This window comes from Equus caballus, chromosome 7 (genome assembly GCF_041296265.1).
Source record: "Equus caballus isolate H_3958 breed thoroughbred chromosome 7, TB-T2T, whole genome shotgun sequence".
Taxonomy (NCBI): domain Eukaryota; kingdom Metazoa; phylum Chordata; class Mammalia; order Perissodactyla; family Equidae; genus Equus; species Equus caballus.
In genome coordinates this window covers 29,319,289-29,342,354 of record NC_091690.1, presented here as the reverse complement: position 1 = coordinate 29,342,354, position 23,066 = coordinate 29,319,289, and the positions used below count along the sequence as shown (strand labels likewise).

The 23,066-nt window shown below is 39.0% G+C and overlaps 1 protein-coding gene across 3 annotated transcripts; it reads right to left on the bottom strand.

Annotated features, from left to right (window-relative positions):
• Positions 1-5,298: 5,298 nt before the first annotated feature.
• Positions 5,299-23,026, bottom strand: SC5D (sterol-C5-desaturase). 3 transcript variants are annotated; one of them, XM_070272156.1, is made up of 6 exons: positions 22,932-23,003; positions 11,952-12,021; positions 10,851-11,068; positions 9,779-9,911; positions 7,605-7,705; positions 5,713-7,253 (listed from the first exon to the last, which is right to left on the bottom strand). In XM_070272156.1, the coding sequence occupies exons 3-6, from the start codon at positions 11,058-11,060 to the stop codon at positions 6,798-6,800; spliced, it is 900 nt and encodes a 299-aa protein (XP_070128257.1). In that variant the 5' UTR covers positions 11,061-11,068; positions 11,952-12,021; positions 22,932-23,003; the 3' UTR covers positions 5,713-6,797. The 3 variants fall into 3 exon arrangements, with proteins under 3 accessions (NP_001296267.1, XP_070128257.1, XP_070128258.1); NM_001309338.1 differs by lacking the exon at positions 11,952-12,021 and having other exon boundaries at positions 5,299-7,253; positions 22,932-23,026; XM_070272157.1 differs by lacking the exons at positions 11,952-12,021; positions 22,932-23,003 and adding an exon at positions 22,336-22,673.
• Positions 23,027-23,066: the final 40 nt, after the last annotated feature.

Below are 23,066 nucleotides of genomic sequence, written 5' to 3'. Positions count from 1 at the left end.
GGAAATTTTGTGGCTTTAAATATTTATATTTATAAAGGAAAAAAATCAAATCAATCATCTGAGCTTCTACCTTAAGAAGTTAGTAGGGGGAAAAAGAGAGATCAACTTAAACCCAAAATAAATAGAAGGAAATAAAAAGATGGAGGCAGAAACTAATGAAATTGAAGACAAGCAATAGAGAAAAATCAACAAAGCCAAAAGTTGGTTCTTTAAAAAAGACAAAGAAAATTGATATTCTCTTAGCTAGACTGATCAAGAAAAAGAAAATACAAATTATCAATATCAGGAATTAAAAAGGAAACCACTATAGATCCTATAGGCATTGACAGGGTAATAGGGGAATGTTACAAACAACTTTATGGCAACAAAATTGAAATGAACAAGTTTCCTGAAAAACTGTGTTTCAAAACTGACAAAGGAAGAAATGAAAATATGAAAAGCCTTTTATATCTATTAAGAATTTGAATTTATTATCAAAAACTTTCCCAGAAAAAAGAATTCCAGGCTTACTTTGGGATAGGCAAAGATTTCTTAGATGGGACATAAAATGCAATAACTATGAAAGATAAAAATTGATAAACTGGTCTTAATCAAAATTAAATAATTTTCCTTATGAAAAACATAATTAAGGAAATGAACAGGCAAGCCACAGATTGGAGTAAACATTTGTAATACATGTCTGACAAAAGATTTGTGCCAACATATCAAGGATTCTTATAAATCAATAACACAAAGAAAAAGAGCCTGATTTTTAAAATGGCCAAAAGACTTAACAGATACTTCACAAAAGAAATATAAAATAGCCATAAAGCACAAGAAAAGGTGCTTAACATTATTAGTCATAGGAAAATGCAAATGAAGCCACAATGAGACACTAATTCACACCTACTAGAATAGCAAAAAACAAAGACTGACAATACTAAGTGTTAGTGAGGATGTGGAGGAAATGGAATTCTCATCAGTGGTAATGGGAAAGTGAAATGTTTCCACTTTTGAAAACAGTTTCTTATAAAATTAAACATATACTTACCCTAGGACCTAGAAAATCTAGTAATAGGTATTTACCAAAGAGAAATGGAAACACAGATCCATACAAAAACTTGTACACAGATGTTTGTAGCGGCTTTATTCATAATAACCACACACTAGAAATAATCCAAATATCTATCAACAGATACACAAATAAACAAATTGTGATATACTACAATGCAATACTATTCAGCAATAAAGAGAAACAAACTATAGATATATGCAATAGAATGAATGAATCTCAAAACATGGCAAACTAAAGAAACTAAACATAAGAGTACATATATCTGATTCAATTCATATGAAATTCTAGGACAGGCAAAATTCATCTCCAGTGACCGAAAGTAGATGAGTGGTTACCTAGGGCTGGGGAGAGACTGTTAAGGGAAATAAACTTTTTCTGGTGAACAAAATGTTCTAGATCTTGGTTGGGATGGTGATTACACGGTATGCACATGTGTCAAAGCCCACTGAACTGTACAGTTAAAATGGCTACATTTTATTCTATGTAAACTATAACTCCATTAAGTTGATTAAAAGAAAAAAGAATCCTAACAAAGTAACAGACAAGTCATTACAGTTGCTACCAAATATTGGCAGGTACACTGATTTCTAGTTTCCCATTTGTTTCTTTGTTGGGTGGCACAAGTCAGGGGCCAAGTTTTCATCTAAGTAACTGGCTTAGTGAGTAAAATTATAATCTTGAAAAAGAGGAAGACATAACAAAATGACACCAAAAGTGAATAAAAGTCTATAATATGAATATTTTAAAGTCGAGTGACTAACTTTTGCTATCATTACACTATTTTGTACTTAAGTATGTCTAAGTATGGCTATCTACAAGTTGTCAAGGAGCTCACAAAAATCTGTCGAGTACACAAGTCTGCCATTTTGGGGGATAAATCAAATACATTAAAACTCTTTATCAAATGTTTAAGAAAAATATGACTAATCAAATATGTAAATGGTGTTAAATGCTAAGGGGAATTTGATCAAATTTATGAGTTAATTGTTAATCAAAGAAATGAAAGTGTAATTTCTCTTACCTTTACACAAATTTTACTAAACTTATATTTTAATAAGATCTCCAAGTTGAGCTTAGAGGTTTAAGAAAAATTGTCTTAAATGTACTTTAATAAGGCAAATACTGATTAAAACAAGTATTTATAAGTATTTTCTTTTTATATCAAAATTCTGTTTTGACAGTAAAGCTCACTGACAATATGGTTCACACAATACTTCCTTCTTGAGTTTCTTAATAAATTTATTTTACTTTTCAGGGAAGCTAAGTTTCTTCTACTTTACCTCAAAATCTTGTACACTGGCCTTATAGGTTATAGCAATGCATTTTATTTATGTATTTATTTTTCTCCTCAAAGCCCCAGTGCATAGTTGTAAGTCCTTCTAGTTCTTCTATGTGGGATGCCGCCACAGCATGGCTTGATGAGGGGTGTGTGGGTCTGCGCCCAGGATCCAAACTGGAGAACCCTGGGCCGCTGAAGTGGAGTATGTGAACTTAACCAGTATGCCACCAGCCCAGCGCCAGCAATGCATTTTAAAATAAAGCTATTTAGCAACAAGTAATTTAGATCTCTCTCAACTCTTACAAAGGAAATTTACAGTAAATAATGTAGCAATTTTAGTTTTACTTACATGATTTTCCTCTGTACCCCCTATCTCTAGTTCACCTCATGTCTTTCACCTCCAGTTTTAAAGTTTCTATGCTTTTTCTCCCTGCAATTGATTCCTACTGAGGGCCTACCCTAGTGTAATGAGAATAATCATTGAACCTAGAAAGAAGAGGTAGTAAGCACAATTTACATGAATAGCCTCCGCTGACACCTAATTGAGTGTTTCTAAATTTACTTAATCCTATTAGGTTGGTAGTTTTCCATCAATTTACAGATGGAGAAACCAAGGGCATGTAATCTGTAAGTGGCAGAGGCACGACTCAAAACTGTGTTACTCCAAGTTCTTAGCTTACATAATTCCTCTGAGACGAGTTACATTCCAGCGGAAGTTACAGATTCCCTCCTAGGTTTGTCATTCTGTCTGTAATCAACCAATTTAATATTGGGGATCTTTTTTTTTGTATCCAGAGCACTATGTTATGTAATAATAACTCCACATGGACTCAGTCAACCCTCTAATCAGTACTCATATTACTGATTCACGTACAGTCAGAATCCAGGGTACTGTGGGTTTTGTTTGCTTCCAGGGGAAGGTTTGACCTTGAGTGAGAAAAAAAGGACACAGTCTAACCTTGATGTAGGGACCATCTTTGATTCCTCTTTACTTCCCCTTTTGACTCCCCCAAGGCACTTAGCAAATGTCAGCTAATGAATAAATGAGAAACAAACTGTTGGCTAAAAAGACAGTGTTTAAGAGCCTGCAGATCAAATATTTGTACCTAGTGCAGTGTTTTGTACCTAGTAAGGGTTGATTAAATATTTATTGAAGAGAATGACATTTCCACCATTTCGTTAATTCGCTGAGCAAAGTATTTACCATTCTGTAAGGACATGTGGTTTAACACAACGATGATGCACACATGGTCTCTACTTTGAAGGAATAAATAGGGTGTGTATAACAAGGATAGAAATCAGTAAGTACTGATATAAGACTGCCAGTCAAGGGTTTTTGAGTTTGAAGACGTTAGGAAGACAAAGAAAGGAAGTGCTTTTGCCCACACTGGTTTGTTTCTTTGAATGTCCTTTTTCATGCTCTCCTTTGCAATCAGTCTCATGGCCTCAGATTTTTCTTCTATCTAATTCCAAATCTCTTTGTTTTCGATTTTTCTCCCTACTTCGCATCTTCCTGCAGATATCATCTCAACACAAATAATGTACTGGCACTGGAAACTCCATGGATCAAAAACTGAACTCATAATTCTCTCCCAAAACTGTCCCAGGCTTTTTGAAGATGAGAGGAAAAAGAAACATGATACCGGGCGAGGAGAAGTAGGAGGTCACCGCACTCAGACACAGGGAGACGCGGAGGAAGATGACTCAGTAGAGGTCTCTGGGCTTTGAAATGTGTGCTTGTACCCACTTCATCCATTTTCCAATTTCTACCATAAAAGTGGAAAATGTAATTTTGATTTTCCCTTTCCGTCCTATGGCTATAAATGTTTCAAAGTCAACAGAAAAAGCCTTTCACTTGATATTCCTGTAGGAAGGAATTTAGATCCTCATTTCCATGAATATGCGCTGAATCCCTCTAATGGAAAGCAGGAAAATGTGGCGGCAGTGTACAAAAAATGTCAGGACTACTTAATATAATCCTGCTTAATAAGAGTAGAACTTAAGAAAAAGGACGGGAGGGCGAAGACTAGTTTGACTCTTCCTAACACCCTTGAGGAAGCTTCCCTCTCCCCATAAATGATTTCTTTTCTGTTAGCTACACAGTATTAAGAGTCTGAAGGGGACTTTAACGCTCATAATTGGAGTCATGAAATTAAGGACACTAAGACAATCAGTGCGTGGATAACTTGAAACACTTTTGAGCTCATTCATCTCTTCAATATCTTTATTGGCACCTTCAAAAAGAGGGGAATAAACTAGACAGGGAGGGCAAACCGTTCAAGAAACTGGCTACCCCATCCTCCCAGAAACACAGGCACATTTCCCAGAATCTCCTTCACCCAGAAGGGCCGTATGACGGAGTGTCGTCCAAAGGAACATGCGCAAGGGACATGTGCCACTTCCAGGCCCGACCCATAAAAATTTTCCAAGTGTACTTTCCCCTCTTCACCTACGTGTTCCTTCAAACGAAGAAGGTTTTGCAGACTCAGAGAGGCAGAGCCCCAAGATGAGAGGAGCCTGGTCTCAGAATGACTGTGGAAAGACCAGAAACATCCACAGTGGACTTTATATGAGAGAAATAACCTTGGAAAAGTTACGTAACTGGCCCCAGTTTCCTCATGTCAAGGACTTGAAACAGTGCCTGGTCAAAAGGAAAAGCTCAATAAATATTAGCTGTCATTATTATTAGCAAACAAAATTTACGTCTTAATTTCCTTCTTTTGGGGCTAGCTCCGTGGCCGAGTGGTTAAGTTCGTGCGCTCCACTGCGGCGGCCCAGGGTTCGGATCCTGGGCGCGGACATGGCACCACTCATCAGGCCACGTTGAGGTGGCGTCCCACACCCCACAACTAGAAGGACCTGCAACTAAGATATACAACTATGTACGGGGGGGTTTGGGAAGATAAAGCAGAAAAAAAAAGACTGGCAACAGTTGTTAGCTCAGGTGCCAATCTTTAAAAAAAAAAAAAAAAAATTTCCTTCTATTTCTTGGGCAAAGTGGAGTACCGGGGGCGGGGTGGGGTGGAGGATTAGCGACAAGCCCTCGGCTGCATTTACCAGTTACTAAATACTAAGTGGTACACTGGCATCTTGAGGTAAGATAACAACACTGTAACAGTAACTCAAAGAGAAAGAAGATTTTCATCCGGATCCCAAGCATTGTATTTTATGACCGGTCTCTTGCTGAAACTCTCAAATCTAATAAAGTTGGGAGACATAAAAAGAATCTGATAGCCCCTTCTCTCTTTCTCCTTCGACGTTGAGCATTTGGGGACATTTTAAAACAGTTTTGACAATCCACATCATTTCTGGTTTCAAACTGACATAAAATTTGTACAAATACTTTGTGCTGTTACAATACTTAACTGATACAGTTTAATAATAGTCATAATCAACTTTTATTGATTTTATATAAATATCTTATAGAATGCCTTGCAAACCACGTTTTTCCAATATATTTACGTCACAACATACATTTCTTTACGAAAGTACATGTTAAATCTTTTTGCAGAGGAAGTGGGGAGAAGTGAGGGAAGAAGAGGGGAGAATAAGGTCACAAAACTAATCTTCAGTGACAGACCTAAATATTTGGCAATTATGTCCTTTTATAGAAAATTATAGGTTTGTAACATTGAAACATATCAAAAGTGCAGTGCATCAATTTAATTAAAAAATCAGCAGTGTCGAATATATTATTTGGGCATCATATTTCCTTTCTAACTATATTCAGATTCACATATTTTCACACTTATTAAATAATGGTTTTAAACAATAACCATCAAAATCTTTAGTTAAATAAGCCCAGATCTGGATTAAATCAGAGAGTATCAATTATTTTGTAAAATTTCAATTTATGTATTCATCAGCAAGATGTAATATTTGACAATGTCTCCAGAGAATAAGCTTCCTATGCGTAGGAAGACGATACTCTTATTGCACCTGCTATTAATTAGGTCACTTACACAGCCACTAATATATCAGAATTTTTTCGCACACTGGTATTTCCACTTGAACAAATCATACTGACATTGAAGACTTAACCATTCCTGAAACAAGGAACCATCTTTATATTAGTATTTCTTTGTTATGGTGCTTAGTCTTGGTATTATTAAGCACAATGAATTTTTCTTAATGAATATGGTGGATTAAGGCAAAAGGACATAACCTAGTCCCCTCAATAATGTACTCTCTCTCTATCTTTTTAAAAATTGTTGTTGAGACTATACAAATCACAGATCTGCTGGCTAGAAAGATACAAGTTGTCCCTTAGACTAACACCTAGTATTTTAAGCATGAGGTTAAAATCTTGGTGTTCACAGCATCTTCCCTTGATCTACCATTATGATCATTCCTCAGCACGACCCACAATGCTGATTTTCAAATGATACCATTTACTTGCTATGTCTCTTGGCTATATATAGATTATTTTTCCTTATTAAAAATATTTAATAATTGGGCAATTATCTACTCAGTCTTTGTAAATTCTCCATTGAATAATTTTTCATTTTTACAGCCATTTCCTGCATGCCCATCGCACTTTTCTTCTGTCATCTTCTTCACATAACTAAGTGGACCCTTCCCTTCAAAGGAGGAAGGATTTTTGAATGAGCCTCCAATTCTATCCCACAATGTGAAATACTGTCCATAGTTACAGTCAAAAAAAAGGTGGTGGTCTGTATGGTGAGCGGAGCCATTAATAAATGGCCTTAAGATTTGGGGGACACGAAAATCACCATCATGAATAGAAATTGTCCAGAAATTGACCAAGATATACAAGCCTAAATATACCATCTTGTGTAATGGAAAGATGAAGGGGTATATATGGTAAGGCAGACCCTGAAGGAAGCCATCCAAGGGGTGAAAAGCATGACTTGCAAATGGAGTAGGAATCTTCCAGGTATGATGAGGTTTGTGTACGTGCTACAGAAGAAAAGGACACTGTTAGCACCACAAACTTTGCCCAGTGCAAGATTCAACTTAGCTTTTCATACTCATGTTGTAGAAATGAACTAACTAAAAAACCCCTTTGAAATTAGCATAATGTCTTTATAAAATAGCCCTCTTTTTAGCCCCAAACAGTAAAATTTTAACACAACCCCTCCAGACCCATAAAGAAGGATAAAAACAAAATATATCCAGTACCTGTCATGACTATGGCTACTCAGGTATTCAACATAGTTAGAGGAAATCCTTGTAAATAGGGAGCAGCGTTTATAATCACACAGTGTTGAAATGTATATTTTTTTCTCTTTCCCCTGCAAATGACTCTACCTTATATACGAGTCTATGATGAAGGCCTCTGTGAATCCAGTAGATCAGCATGTCCGTGAAAAAGAGGAAGGACAGCACACTAACAACGAGGTGAAACCAGCCTAGAAAAGACAACAGGGTGGAGCAGAATCGAGATTCAGCTTCCAAGATCAGCATTTGCTTTTTACATGTCTAAGTGCAAAATACGACCCTACACGCAAACACTACAAACTATCTGTCTGGGCTCATTCAATACGTTATAAATTAATCTCCCCTTGACTCTAGAATCTGCTCATTTCCACATTTCCTTCATGTAGAAACTTGAAGAGTCCCACCTACAATATTTCTTAATTAAACTATGAAGATATTTATGAGACAGAATAAGAATACTCCGCAGGCATCTTTATTATTTAAATCTCTGAGAATAACGCCATTAAATAATTTTCCTTCATATTAACCTTCTTAAACTTACCTTTACACATTATCTCCATGCTTAGAATTTTATTTTCCACTAAATATCTTAAGCCTAGCATCTACTCCATAACCCAACCCTTTCTCATCTTTCCAACCTTATCTGTTCTTGTACAAACCAGGCTAGTTTACTCAATGTCCTTCTCATATCTTGAAAGTCTTACCTCTGTGCCTTTACTTGTACTGTTTCACATATCTAGAATGCCTTCCTCCTTTTATTTTTACTCACAATCTTATCCACTTTCCCAGGCCTAGCCAATGCATCACCCTAGTGTATAATTTTTGTTCCCTCCTCTAAATAACCAAATAACGTCTGACTTAGGGAGCAGGGGTGCTCGTGCTGGCAAGCTGGGTTCTAGTCCCAGAGCCATCACTTATTTGTTGAGCGACCTGGGCAAGTTATCGAAAGTCTGTACATTTAATTTACTCACCTATAAAAGGAGTATAGTAAGAGTACCTACCTCATATAATTGATGCAGAACAACATGGACTGATACATGTGAAAAGCTGTGAACTGTAGCTGGTACATATTAACACTCAATAAATGTTAACTACTATTCTTTCTTTTTTTTTTGAGGAAGATGAGCCCTGAGATCATATCTGCTGCCAATCCTCCTCTTTTTGCTGAGGAAGACTGGCCCTGAGCTAACATCTGTGCCCATCTTCCTCTACTTTATATGTGGGATGCCTACCACAGTATGGCTTGTCAAGTGGTGCCATGTCTGCACCTGGAATCCAAACCGACGAACGCCGAGCCGCCGAAGCAGAACGTGCGAACTTAACCGCTGTGCCACTGGGCTGGCCGCTATTCTTATTTTCTGATACTAGATACTGAAAATGTATCTTGATCATATAACTTCAGAATTCCACAAAAATTTAGGTTAGTCACTGTAGGACTGTTTTAGTAGGAAAAGAGGAAAAATCTAAAGGTCTAAAAATTAGAGATCATTTAAATAAACTATGGATATCTGTACAATGAGATACTATAACTGATATATTATAATAATGTCAATATTTATTTACTTTATTTTTTAACTTTTTTGTGAGGAAGACTGACCCTGAGCTAACATCTGTGCCAATCTTCCTCTACTCTATGTGGGATGCCGCCACAGCATGGCTTAATGAGCAGTGCGAGGTCCGTGCCTGGGATCCTAACCCGCAAACCTCAGGCCGTTGAAGCAGAGTGCGCGAACTTAACCACTACACCACCAGGCTGGCCACTCAATATTTACTGACATGCAGACATGGGCATATATATTGCTAAGAGAAAAACAAAACCAGAGTCCAATCCAACAATGTATAGGAAGGCTTCATTTTTGTACTGTAAATAATGAAGTATACAGGCATAGAGAAGTGGGAGCACGCATGCCAGAAGATGCACAGTTTCTAGGCAGCAGGATAATTGATTTTTAAAAATCTGTATTTTCTGATTTTCTATAATTATCATGTACTACTTGAGTTATTTTTTCAGAAGTTTGAATTCAATGAAGACAACAGGAAACAAATTTGAGGGCCTATGTCGGATCCCCCAGGCACAATTTCATCTACAACAAAGACTTTAAAATTGATAGATAAAACCAATGAAATGCACATATGGGGCAAGATAGAATATATAAAAGTAGAACACTAAGGACAATGGAACTATTTGCAATTATTTTAAAAGAAAAACAGGCAGTTTGGTTCTTTTGAGAAACCACTCTGTGCCTGATCTATTATTCACTTACCACTTGGAAACTCTCCTACATCATCATATAATTTGCTGTAGCCTCGCAACTCCAGCAGGAACAATAAAATAGTGGGAATACTTATCCATGGCAATGACTGGACAGCAAACATAATCTCTCGATAGACTTGATTCTGAAAATGAAATTTCCAATACTTAAAAATCACAAAATCTACGTTAAACAAAACTAGTATAAAACTGTTGTGAATTGGATTTTAAAAATCTTTTTTGGGCCAGCCCCAATGGCCTAGTGGTTAAAGTTTGGTTCCTGGGGGTGGGACCACACCACTTGTCTGTCAGTGGCCATGTTGTGGTGGCGGCTCACATAAAAAAAGAGGAAGACTGGCAACAGATGTTAGCTCATGGCAAATCTTCCCCAGCAAAAAAAAAAAAAAAAAAAAAAAAATCTTTTTTATATGAAGAAGCTTACCTCCAAACTGTTTCTATTAAAATTTTAATATGTGGAAATGGGCGTGTAAGAAAAACATTCCATTTGTACTGAGCATATGCAATAAATATTTTTAAATTCTGAAACTTTTCCCCCTTCCCACACAAAATCTGTATTTTAAATTTCTTTTACAGAATAATCACTTTTTTCATAATTAATTTCTATCCCAATCCTCCCTTTTTTTCCAGTTGACAAACACAAATAACTTAAATAGAAAAATGATTGTAAACAAGTCTAAAACTACTGAGTTTGAATCTTCTATCTAGGCAAACAAAAATATACACAGATAGAGAACATATTTCAGTTTGTGAAAGTCAAACATTAAAATAATTACACAAATATGTGCATTTATTCATTCATCACTATAAGAAAAAAAATTCTTGTCTATGTATCTGCAAGATACAGACTTATAGTCTTAAAAAAAAATTTTGGATTCATTTATTTGTTTAAATTAAGGGAAAGAGAGAGGGGATTAGCCCTATCAAAAATATCTAATCCATTGAGGCTGGTTTCCAAAGCTTTATGTAATGGTTAAAACCAGTTTAATATGAAAATCTCGCAAAAACATCATACTGTCATTTTTACCGTAACAGTAAGTTAGAAAGTAGGTGAGAAAATCACTTACCTTTAAAAATTGTGGATGTTTCATTAATGCATGGTCAAAGACAAAATAATAGTTCAGCGTTGAAAAGAGGAAATAAAGGATATAAGCACCAAGATTTGTAACAATCAGGAGACTAATAGTTTGTCGGAAGATGTCATCCTCTGGCCATGTGGCTGGATATATGTATGGTGTAAAAAAATAATAATCTGCAGCACTGAGAACAAGATCCATCTTAGCCCCTAAAAGATAAACATGTGCAACAATTATTTACCCACAATGACATTTCTCAAAGCAAACATTTTTCACAAACACTATAGTCATGTGTTGCTAGGTGATTTCATTATTGTGTGAACAGCACAGATTGTACTGAAGGGGAACAAAATTTCCCATCCCAAAATGTGTCTCCTTAACAAGGGGATTATTTTAGGCTGACTTTTTTCTCCCAAATGTCTTTTTTTTTTTTTGTGAGGAAGATTGGCCCCGAGCTAACATCTGTTGCCAATTGTCCTCTATTTTGTATGTGGGACCCTGCCATAGCATGACTCGATGCACCTGGGATCCAAACCTGCAAACCCTGGGCCACTGAAGCAGACCATGCCAACTTAACCACTACACCACTGGGCTGGCCCTAGGCTGATTATTTTTAAGAAAGAGAAGACTCAGAGGGGCTGGCCCCGTGGCCGAGTGGTTAAATTTGCGCGCTCCACTGCAGGCGGCCCAGTGTTTCGTTGGTTCAAATCCTGGGCGCAGACATGGTACTGCTCATGAAACCTCACTGAGGCAGCATCCCACATGCCACAACTAGAAGGACCCACAATGAAGAATATACAACTGTGTACTGGGGGGTTTTGGGGAGCAAAAATAAGTTCTGTAAAAAAAAAAAAAGAAAAAGAAAAACACAAGACTCAGAAAATTTTTCTTGTTAACTCCCACTTAACTGCCTAAAAGAATTCAGACAAAAAACCCTGCCTCAGGAATTGAGCTATCACCTTAACATAACATGAACTAGGTGGCAGACAGGGAGGAACCTAGAAGAACCTGTTTGTTGGGCTCCCCTCTGTGTTCTTCTGTTTCTGTGTGGTCAAACACTTGTTTTCCAAACGTTTGCTCCTTTTCACCTGCCTGTGAATTGCCTTCCTTCCCAATGAAGTCACTGACTCTCCCCAACTCCAACATCTTCTTTTGTCTTTAGCTGAGGATGGTATTTAAGGTGAGGGCTTCAACCATTTTGGTGCCTTACTCAGTTTTCCTGAGTTTCTCCCATGTATACATGTTATTAAACTTTTGTTTGTTTTTTTCCTGTTAATCTGTCTCATGTCAATTTAATTCCTAGACCAGCCAGAAGAACCTAGGAGAGAGGAAAATTTCTTCCTCTCTGATAGTACTTACACAAGCCTAGATGATATAGCCTACTATATACTATACTACAGACCTAGGCTATATGGGATGAATCTTATGGGACCACTGTTGTATAAGCGGTCTGTCCTTTTCCATTGTCCTTATGTGGTGCATGGCTGTCCTTGAAGCTCCTGCTTTAATAAGCCCATGTAGTGTAAGTCCGCTGCTACCAGACTCCCCTAAATGCCATCTTTAGAGCCAGAAGGGATCTTAAATATCATCTCTAGTCCAATCTCTTCTTATTATGCGTGGGGACACCAGAACTCAGTTAGAGAAACTGAGGCCCAGGAAGTTTTTTCTCTAAGGTCATCAAGCTGGTAAGTGGTCTAAGTCCACTTAGTGGTCACCTTAGTGTTCTTTTCTAGTATGTCCTAGGGCAACATGGCAAGTAGTCAAGATGTGGAACAGCAGGAACTAGGTACTTAGGCAAATGTTTTACTCCTTCAGCTACAAGTTTCAGTGGCATCTCTCTCCTAAAAGGACTCATATTTCAGAGATTCGTGCTTCAGTGCTGAGACATAAGATAAATTTCCTAAAAGGCATCCATGCTGTCACCATAAGCAGAGAAGTCAGGGACAATCTGTTCTTGTGACAGAAGGAAACTTTGTTCTGTCCCCCATTGACAGAACAAAGGCAAACAGGTTCTTGGCATTAAGAACCAGAATACATTTATCCCTCACCCCCTAATCAATATACTAGATCAGGGCCTGGCAAACGTGGCCCACAGAACGGCCCGCAAAGCTTAAGATATTTACTAGCTGGCCCTTTAAAAGAAAAGTTTGCCAACTCCTGCTCTAGATGCTTAAATTTTTAGAGAAACTTTAGTCAGTTCAGTACATTTTAAGTCTATTCTATATTCATGATCCTGTTCTATAGTTCAACATCATCTCTCATTTATAAGTAAAACTTCTGAACAATAGCAACAAAAAAAAACAGTCTGGAAACCGCCTATCCAAATTAGATTTCAGGTATTCAAATGGCCTTTATCTGCTACATATAAATGGCATGTAAGTAAACACTCACTTATGAAATAAAATAACCTGTAGGAAAGAAAGTTTTAATTGTAGCCCACTTCCCCCACTAGATTCCCCAGAGATTTAGAAAGTCTTTAAAAAAAATAATAGACACAGGTGGTTTAAAATAATTGACATAAGAAGATATACAGTGAGAAATCTTGCTTCCATACATGTCTCTGTACACCACAATCATCCCACTTCTAGCCCTCTGAGAAACCATATTTATTAGTTTCCTATGAATCCTTAGGATTTTTTTTTTTTTTTTTTTTTTTTGGTGAGGAAGACTGGTCCTGAGCTAACATCTGTTGCTAATCTTCCTCTTTTTGCTTGAGGAAGATTGTCACAGAGCCAATCTTCCTCTATTTTGTATGTGGGATGCCGCTACAGCATGGTCTGATGAGCGGTGCATAGGTCTGCACCAGGGATCTGAACCTGCTAACCCTGTGCCGCCAAAGCAGAGCATGAAAACTTAACCACTATGCCACGGGGGCTGGCCCCTGAATCCTTAGGACGTTTTTAAATGTAAGATCAAACTACAAGGTTTTATTTCCCTCCTTTCTTACAAAAAGTGGCAAGTTATATACACTGTTCCTTTCTCTTTTCTTTTAACAACATAGCTTAGAGATCTGTCCCTCTCTATATAAAGAACATCCTCCTTTTCTTTGTTTTTAATTAAATAGCTTTACTGAGATACAATTCACATATCATAAAATTCACCATTTTAAAGAGTACGATTCAGGAGTTTTTAGCATATTCTCATAGTTGTTCAATCATTACCATTATCCAATTTCAGAATATTTTTATCATCCCCAAAAGAAACCCCACAACTCATACCATTTAGCCTCCTGGATGTGTAAATTAATATTTTTCATCAAATTTGAGGAGTATGGGGCCATTATTTCTTAAAATAAACTTTTTGCCCATTTCTCTCTCTTCTCCTTCTGGGACTCCCATTATGCTTATATTGGTATTTTGGATGGTGCCCCCCAAGTCTCTGAGCCTCTGTTCATTTTTCTTCATTCTTTCTTTCTGTTCCTAGGACTGGATAAATCTCAATTGACCTATCTTCAAGTTCTTTGATTCTCTGTTCTGTAAGCTCAAATCTGACATGAAGCCTGACAGTTAATTTTTAACTTCAGTTATTATACTTTCAACTTCTGAATTTTTTTTTTTAAAGATTTTATTTTTTTTCCTTTTTCTCCCCAAAGCCCCCCGGTACATAGTTGTATATTCTTCGTTGTGGGTCCTTCTAGTTGTGGCATGTGGGACGCCGCCTCAGCGTGGTTTGATGAGCAGTACCATGTCCGCGCCCAGGATTTGAACCAACGAAACACTGGGCCACCTGCAGTGGAGCGCATGAACTTAACCACTTGGCTATGGGGCCGGCCCCAACTTCTGAATTTTTTTTAAAGATTTTATTTCTCCTTTTTCTTCCCAAAGCCCCCCAGTACATAGTTGTATATATTTCTAGTAGTGAGTCCTTCTGGTTGTGCTGTGTGGGATGCTGCCTCAGCATGGCTTGATGAGCAGTGCCATGTCCACACCCAGGATCCGAACCAGTGAACCCTGGGCCACCGAAGCAGAGTACATGAACTTAACCACTCAGTCCTGGGGCCGGCCCCTCACCTCCTGAATTCTTATTTATTTATTTATCTTTAATAAATTCTATTACTTTGAGATTCTCTATTTGGTGGGAAATTGTTCTCATACTTTCTTTTAGGTATTTAGACACAGCATTCTTTACATCTTTGAACATACTTGTAGTAGTGGATTTAAAGTCTCTGTCTACTAAGTCCAATGTCTGGGCTTTCTCAGAGAGAGTTTCTACTGTCTGCTTTTGTGTGTGTGTATAGGCCATACCTACTTGCTTGTATGTCTCATAATTTTTTGTGGAAAATGGAACAATTCCATAAATAACATAATGTGGCAGCCCTAGACATCAGATTCCCCGTGGGCCTCCTCCCAGGTTTCATGTTGCTGTTGTTGCTGCTTATTTAAGTGACTTTCCCAGATTAATTGTATAACACCTGTACTCTCTGTAGTATGCAGATACTGAAGTCTCTGCTGGTGATGACTGAACAGATTTCCTTAAATGTCTTTTTTTTTTCTTTTTTGAGGAAGATGAGCCCTGAGCTAACTGCTGCCAATCCTCCTCTTTTTTGCTGAGGAAGACTGGCCCTGAGCTAACATCCATGCCCATCTTCCTCTACTTTATATATGGGACGCCTACCACAGCATGGCTTTTGCCCAGTGGTGCCTTATCCACACCTGGGATCTGAACTGGAGAACCCTGTGCCGCCGAGAAGCAGAACGTGCAAACTTAACCACTGCACCACTGGGCCGGCCCCTCCTTAAACGTCTTGAACCAAGAAGTCTCTCAGCCTGTGCTGAGGTGCCAGGTGTTGGGCCATGCTTTTAATGCTTCTGTGGGCAGTTTACAACTCTGACTTCGCCCTCACTTCCTGCTTGCCCAGACCCTCAAAGTCAGCCAGAAGTAAGAGAGTAGAGCCATCTCCCATGTTTCTTGGGTAGGTGCACAGCCCTTCTCATGGAAATCATTCTAGATTTCTAAGAAAATGTCAGAGCTTTTCAAAGTCTCTGTGGATGTGCTTCAGTGTTTCCTTTGAAGTTTTATGGTCAGGCTCTTGTTAGTGCCAACGGTTGACACTCCCTCCTGCCCTGAGCTAACATCCGTGCCCATCTTCCTCCACTTCACATGTGGGATGCCTGCCACAGCATGGCTTGATGAGCAGTGCCATGTCTGCACCCGGGATCTGAACTGGTGGACCCCCAGCTGCCAAAGCAGAATGTGTGAACCTAACCAGTGCACCACTGGGCCGGCCCCAATTCCTCCTTTTTTATTGTACAGGTCTACTATTCTTTCTTAAAACATTTGGCATCAGTGTATTTTGGAACTCAGAATTTCTAGATTTTTCAAAGGTCATAACATTATCCTGTTAAATATATTAATATTTGTTTAGGAAAATCTATGAAATTCACATTAAGTGGGATAAATACATACTGTAAATAGTATTACAGTTCATTTGTATGGTAATAATTTATGTAGTAATTAACTGATAAATGAAAAATAGAATTTGTACAGACTATAAATACTTTATTACTTCTATTTTTAAAGGAAGATATTCAGTAAACTTTCAAATACATACCAAAGTTAAATATCTGTGTAAGTATGTATTTATACATGTGCAATAAATACTTATTACGTCTATTTGTTTGAGGATCTTAGAGAGAAGGGCCCATCAGGTTGGAATCAGACATTGAGGGTGATCCAGGATCAGGATTCCCAAGCGAGGACGCAACACTACCCAAGATGGCTTTTTGAAAAGATTTCTACCAATGTCATCTGTCTTATTACTGTTTTTCTGCCTCTGTGATTGCTGTTTAATTGCATACCATAATGCCTTCAGCCATTTTTCCTTTTGTGCTCAGAATGTAGTCGTTGTTGTCAGCATCATTAATGTATCATGACTATCTTCATGCTTCAGTGTGTTTAACCACCTTTCAGCAATTTCCCCATCATCCAAGGAAGGCATAACAGAAGCATCACGATCAATGTTCAGCATTTCTTCAATGTCATCTTCTCCTGACTTATTTCTGGTTTTGGCTGTTAAAATACATGGTGTAATTAATGAAGTCAGGTATCACCTTCTCACTGGTGACATAAAATCCTTCCAAATCTTTATCTGCAGGTTCATTTTCAAGCTTCATTGTCAGCTAGAATGTTACGCATTTATTAACACTGATTCATCAATATCACTTCATGCCTCAGCGATTTGAACACAAGATCTTCATGAGTGAGCTCTTACTGGAAATTTTGATTGCTAGTGTCACACTCTTTGGTGAAAAAGGTATTACAGTCACAACGGGGGGGACAGTAAATGCTAAAAACATTATTTTTCACAAAAAGTTGAGGAGAATGCATAAAAGAGTTACCTAGGAATAATTAAAAATCTTCCATTGTCTTTCAGTCCAGCCTGCCTAGAACTTGTATCATCAGCATAGGCATTAGTGAACCAGCCTAAAGACGTTTGCATTAAGATGCCCAGGTATTTTGTGAGGCTCCTTCAAAAACTGTAGATGCTGGCTTTTTCTAATTGCTTCCAACTTGATCTTCTACGTGTCTGGAGCACTGGCTCCTTCCAGAATAGTCAACTTTTTCTTCGGATTACAGTCTGGTGCTTCTCCTGCAGTATAATGTTTTCCAGGAATGAAAAGCAAGTATAGAACTATTTTATCACCACGGCAAATTTATTCAGCTCTCACGTTTTCATCAGATATTGTGTTAGCAAATTCATCAGGGTAACGTTTAGCTGCTTCACGGTCAGCACAACAATTTTCACCATACTTTCAGATATTTTCATCACACTCCTTCCTAAATTTCTGAATCCTCCCTTAATGCTAACGTTCATCGTCAGCAGCAGTTCTTGATATGTTCCAGCTGCTTCATGATCAACAAAGCAATCAGTGGCATTTATTTACTTCCTTATCAAGTTCACTTAATCAAAACATGGTTAGGATCCTCATTTTCTGTCCTGTGCAGTGGTTTCCTGGTTTTCATTACTTCTTGGTCCTCGCTGCCAGTGTAAAACTTCAGCAATCTGTCCTTCTGTTCTTTAAGTCACACATGGTGGGAGTTACCACGCTGTCTGCTCGCGCAGGCTGCCTTGCAGACACACCATGCACAAGCTCCTATGACAGCCCCACATTCCGTGCTACTACGAACGACAGATGTTTCCATTCATTCTGTTAGTCATAGGGCTACTTTAACTATTTTTTAAATATCTTTACATGCAATTAAACCCAAAGGAACACAACAGTACCAGCAAACAGCAGAGGCAGGAGTACCCGGCAGGAGCACCAAGACACAGTGGGCACCTCAGTCAGTTGGAGTCAGGCTTTGCTATCAAATGAGTTTGAGTCTCAAACTCTAAAAAAACAAAAAACTCTTGGTTTTCGGGGCTCTTTCCAGACTTTGAAACTGTGGCTAGGGACTGTGGACCTATGTTCCTTTGTGTGACTTCACTGTTGTTTAACCCACAAATAGATAAGTGGATAGATACTAATCTTTTGCTGCTGCAAACAGTTTTACAATGATTAATCCTGGGTTGGGTAAACTTCTACAAGAGCTAGGTCAAAGACTAACTACATTGGTTAACTTTGGGAGATACTGTTAAACTGCTCTCCAGAGGAGACGCGTGACTTTGCAAGCCCACAGCAATGTAGGATACTCCTGATTTCCCTACAATCTCACCAACAGAGAGTATCACCAAACTTTTGAAGATCTGTTAATCAATAGCAAAGAAATGGTAGCTCAGTGTATATTTCATTCACATTTATCTTATGATGAGTGAGGTTGAGTATCATTTCATATATTCAGAATAATTTATATTTTTTTCTGTGAATTATCTGTGTTTATTCTTTGCCCATTTTCCCACTGAGTCTTTAGTCTTAAAATCAAATTCTAGAAGCGCTTTATGAATTAGGGTGTTTAGCCCCTTGTTGGTGATATGAGTAGCAAGCATTTTTTCTCACTTTAGCACGAAAAGAAAATTTTAATTAATTAATGCCAAATGCCAGATATTGACATATATCCTTCAGCAAATATTGTTAATTCATTCGAATCACAATTATCAAGCACTACTTTTAGGTAATGAGCATACAAAAAGATTTAAAAGATATAGTCTAGGGGCTGGCCCCGTGGCCGAGTGGTTAAGTTCGCGCGCTCCGCTGCAGGCGGCCCAGTGTTTCGTTAGTTCGAATCCTGGGCGCGGACATGGCACTGCTCATCAAACCACGCTGAGGCAGCGTCCCACATGCCACAACTACAAGGACCCACAACGAAGAATACACAACTATGTACCGGGGGGCTTTGGGGAGAAAAAGGAAAAAATTAAAAAAATCTTTAAAAAAAAAAAAGATATAGTCTAAATCCATCTTAAAGGTAAGGCAACTAGAGAAACAAATAATTACATCAATATGACAAGTGCTATAATAAAGGCATCTACACAAATTCCATGCAGTCAGAAAAGACAACACAACTACCTCAGCTCACAGTATAAGGCTTCACAGTGAAAACATTTGATTTGGCCTTTGAAGACCATTACCAGAAACAAAAGGTTAGAGATAGCCATTTCAAATAGAAATAACAATGGTGAAGGCATGGAAAGTCATGCTCTACATTCATGGCTCACTGGGTGTGGCTGACAGGCGCCGAAGAGTGCGACAGCAGTGAGGCAGAGGGAAGAAAATGTTCCAGGGTGAACCTGGTCAAAGGAAATTGCTGTGAGACTGGAGGGACCTGCCGCCCTGCTAAGGAGTTTGGATTTTCCCTTATTCATGATGGGGAGAGCAGGAAGGAGGTATAATCAGACCCCTAGCTCATAAAAACCATTCCGTCAGGAATGACACTAGCTGGGTTGCTCTGGTGGTAGACTAATCCAGAGAAGATGACAGCCTGACCTCAGGCAGGAGCTAGGGGAATAGACACGCTCACTGGAGATGTAACAAGTAAAAAAAATCCCACAGGACTTGAAAACTGATTGGATACTAGAATGCGAAAGAGGGAGAAACCTAGGACGACCGTGAGATTTTAGCTTGCCCGAGTGGATGGTGACGTCATTATAATGGAAATAGGGAATGCTGGGAGAGCCAGGAGATTTCGGAGCGACAGGGACAGGGCGTGCGTGAGGAGTGACGGGTTCAGTTTGGGTCTTAAATCCAATTGCCTGTGGCTCATCTGGGCTCCCAGACATAAGCAATAGGCAACATGCAAATATTAATCTGAAGTTCAAAAGTGAGTCTAGTGGTCGTTGAAGCTGAAGCGTAAGAGGCAGAAACTGTCAAGGGAAATAGTGTAGCAGGGGAAAGACACTAAGTAAGTGATGACTGGAGACATAAATATTGAAGAAAAACCTAACAATTGAAAAGGACATTTCGACACCACTCGAGGTTGCCAAGAGGTGATGGACTAATCCGTCTGTTACCCACAGTGCCACACAGCCCTAATCCAATCCAGGACCCGGAATAGCATGGTGCAATCAAAAAGAACTCCAACATTAACCAAGAATCTTTAATATCAGATATAAGCAAAAACTTTAATAAGATCTCAGTCCTTAACTTTAAAAAACTCTTTAATTTTGCTTTTACCTGAAGATCATGTTAATTGTTTTAATCTGTATATTCTCCGTACAAAATTGCTACAACAGCAAACCAGTGCCTGGGAGGGAGGAGGAAATGCACCTCAGTCAATCTAGAGGCAGTTTGGATATGTGAAATTAAGGCTGTTCTAAGTGTTTTTAGAATTTTGGTTTCAATTGTATTTGTTGAGTGTAGGAATTAGGTATTCGTGAATATACTGCTGTAATTTCTGACATCTAACGCAAAATCTTCTGAAATCAACAACAATATGATGGAAACACTGCAATTCGATTTTGAAGTTTATATTCAAACCCACATCTATAAAATGGAGATGACATATGTATGTTATAGAATTGTCATAAGGTTTAGGGACTAACTACATACACTTTTGGCATCATCGACACATGGAAGCAGTCAATAAATAGGAGCTATTATTATCACTGTCATGGGAGCCAAAGCTGAGTCAAAATTCCTTTAACCTAAGGCAGAAAAAGGTGCCATTTGATTTTTCTTTGAAAAATAATTGGTAATACCTAATATTAATATTTTCTATATACTAGGTACTGTACATATTAACTAATTTAATTCCTTCAAGAAACCCCAAGAGTTAGGTACTAGCATTATTCTTATTTTACAGATGAAGAAGCTGGTCACAGAAAATTCAAGTAACTCGCCCAACGTCATCAAGTAAATAAACTCTGGAGCTGGGATTCCAACCCCTGCTGTCTGGTTCCAAAGTCCATTAACTTTAAGCAAGATCCGCTGCCTCCCCACCATTATCTCAATTCTTCACTCCTTAAGTGTGCAAATTCTCAGTGATTCTACCATATAATCTTGCATATAATGTCAAGGGGCCTCTTAACACCTCCACACCCTAAGTTAAGTACCTCTGACTGAAACAGAACCTTCTATTCAATATTGTTTTACCTTTGCAGAAGCAAACCTTTTCTTAAAATAGTTCCCAATACAACACAATTAGGCTCAGAATGACTGAGTCTACCATTTATTACCTTTTTGCTTTACCTTAAAAGTAGAAATAATAGCTAACATTTATTGAGAACCAAGTATTAAAGTATTATTTACTTTTTATGTATTCCGTCACAATTCTCACAACCCTATGAGGTAGGTACTTCTATAACCCCCATTTTATAGACAGGGGAACTGAGGGCAGGAGTATTTAAATAACTTGTTCAGTAACAAGTAACAGCTGGGATGTATATTCCAGAGCATGTACTCTTAGCTACCACATTATATTACCTCTCAAGGTGTTACACATGCAAATGGAAAATTCTGTCTCTCATGTTAATTACATTACATAACAAACGAAAAAGCACTCTGTAAAAAGATCAAGGGTCATATATTTAGGATTTTTTTGGGTGCGTAACATTACAAATTAAAAAAAAAAAAAAGAAACGATGGTGATATGAGGACACGTAACCTACTACAAGGTTTTGGCTAACAATACCCGGCTACCCCAAACTTTTCGAGGTAATGTTTTCTTCTCTTATACCATCTCAAATTTTTTTTTTGGTGAGAACGATTTGCCCTGAGCTAACATCCGTTGACAACCTTCTTGTTCTTCTTCTTCTTTTTTTTTTTTTTATTGAGTAAGATTAGCCCTGAGGGAACATCTGTGCTAATCTTCCCCCAAAATTTCACCTGTGGGATGCCTTCAGAGCATGACTGATAGTAAAGTGGGTCTGCGCCCCGATTCCGAACTGTAACCACTCTGCCACGGGGCGGCCCCCTACCATCTCAAAATTTACTCTATTACATAGGGAAGCTAGTAGACGTGATTTTTCCTTTTCCAGTGCTAAAGTAATAGATTCCCTTCTCTTCTAGTCTCCCCAAACAGTGGATTGTTACACCTCCATCCTAACTACGTTGCAGTAACTGGAGTATGCACTACAATGGTAGAAGTCACAGATACTGACCAGTCCTTCCGCCTAATTCCTTCGCTTTTTAAAAAGATAAAATAAAATCTGTCACAAAGTAAAGTATTAGTGTTCAGTGGACAGACTTCCCTTGGACAAGAGATCCGCAACGGCCAACGTCAAATACTTCATTTTCTTCACGCCCATCCGTGTGTGTTTCTTTCACGTCCAGGCCTCCTCAGTGCCCTGAAATATCTCCTCTAGCCAGGCAGCGACCCTAAACCAGAGGACTCTGGTCGCAACCCCCCTGCCTCCAGCGTGGGCCAGCGTGCGTCCCCTGCGCCCCGCACTCGCCCATCACAGCCCTCGCAGCCCGTCTTCAGGTTGCCCAGCTGCCTGCCAGTCTCTGCCAGGGTCAGCGCAGGCACCCTCGGGTCAGTTTCAGTCGGGTCAGTGCCCCTGCGCCCTCCCAGTGCCCGACACCTACGACGCATTCAACAGACGCCTGCGGAATGTTGCCCAGGGCCAGGCGCACGCCGCACGTCCCCACCTGGACCCCATCCTGCTGATTTCTCTCCATCCCCTTCTCTTCCTCTCCTCTCCCACCCCGCTCTGGCGCATTCTGCCTCCTTTCCCCGCCCTCCTGCCATCCCTACCTAGAGAGGGTTCGCCGCCGAGCCAGCCGCCGCCTGGTCCCACGCAGCCCGAGCACTTCCGCGGCCGCTGTCAAATAGAGGGCGCTGCCTGGAGGGGCGGAGCTAGGCCCCACGCTCCTGGCGGCCAGAGCCGCC

Coding starts and splice junctions, on each gene's coding strand:
- SC5D (NM_001309338.1), bottom strand. CDS start 11,060: ATGGATCTTGTTCTCAGTGCTGCAGATTATTATTTTTTTACACCATAC. Junction 9,912..10,850: donor AACATCCACAATTTTTAAAG/GTAAGTGATTTT, acceptor TTTCATTTTCAG/AATCAAGTCTATCGAGAGAT. Junction 7,706..9,778: donor TGTAGGAGAGTTTCCAAGTG/GTAAGTGAATAA, acceptor TGTCTTTTCTAG/GCTGGTTTCACCTCGTTGTT.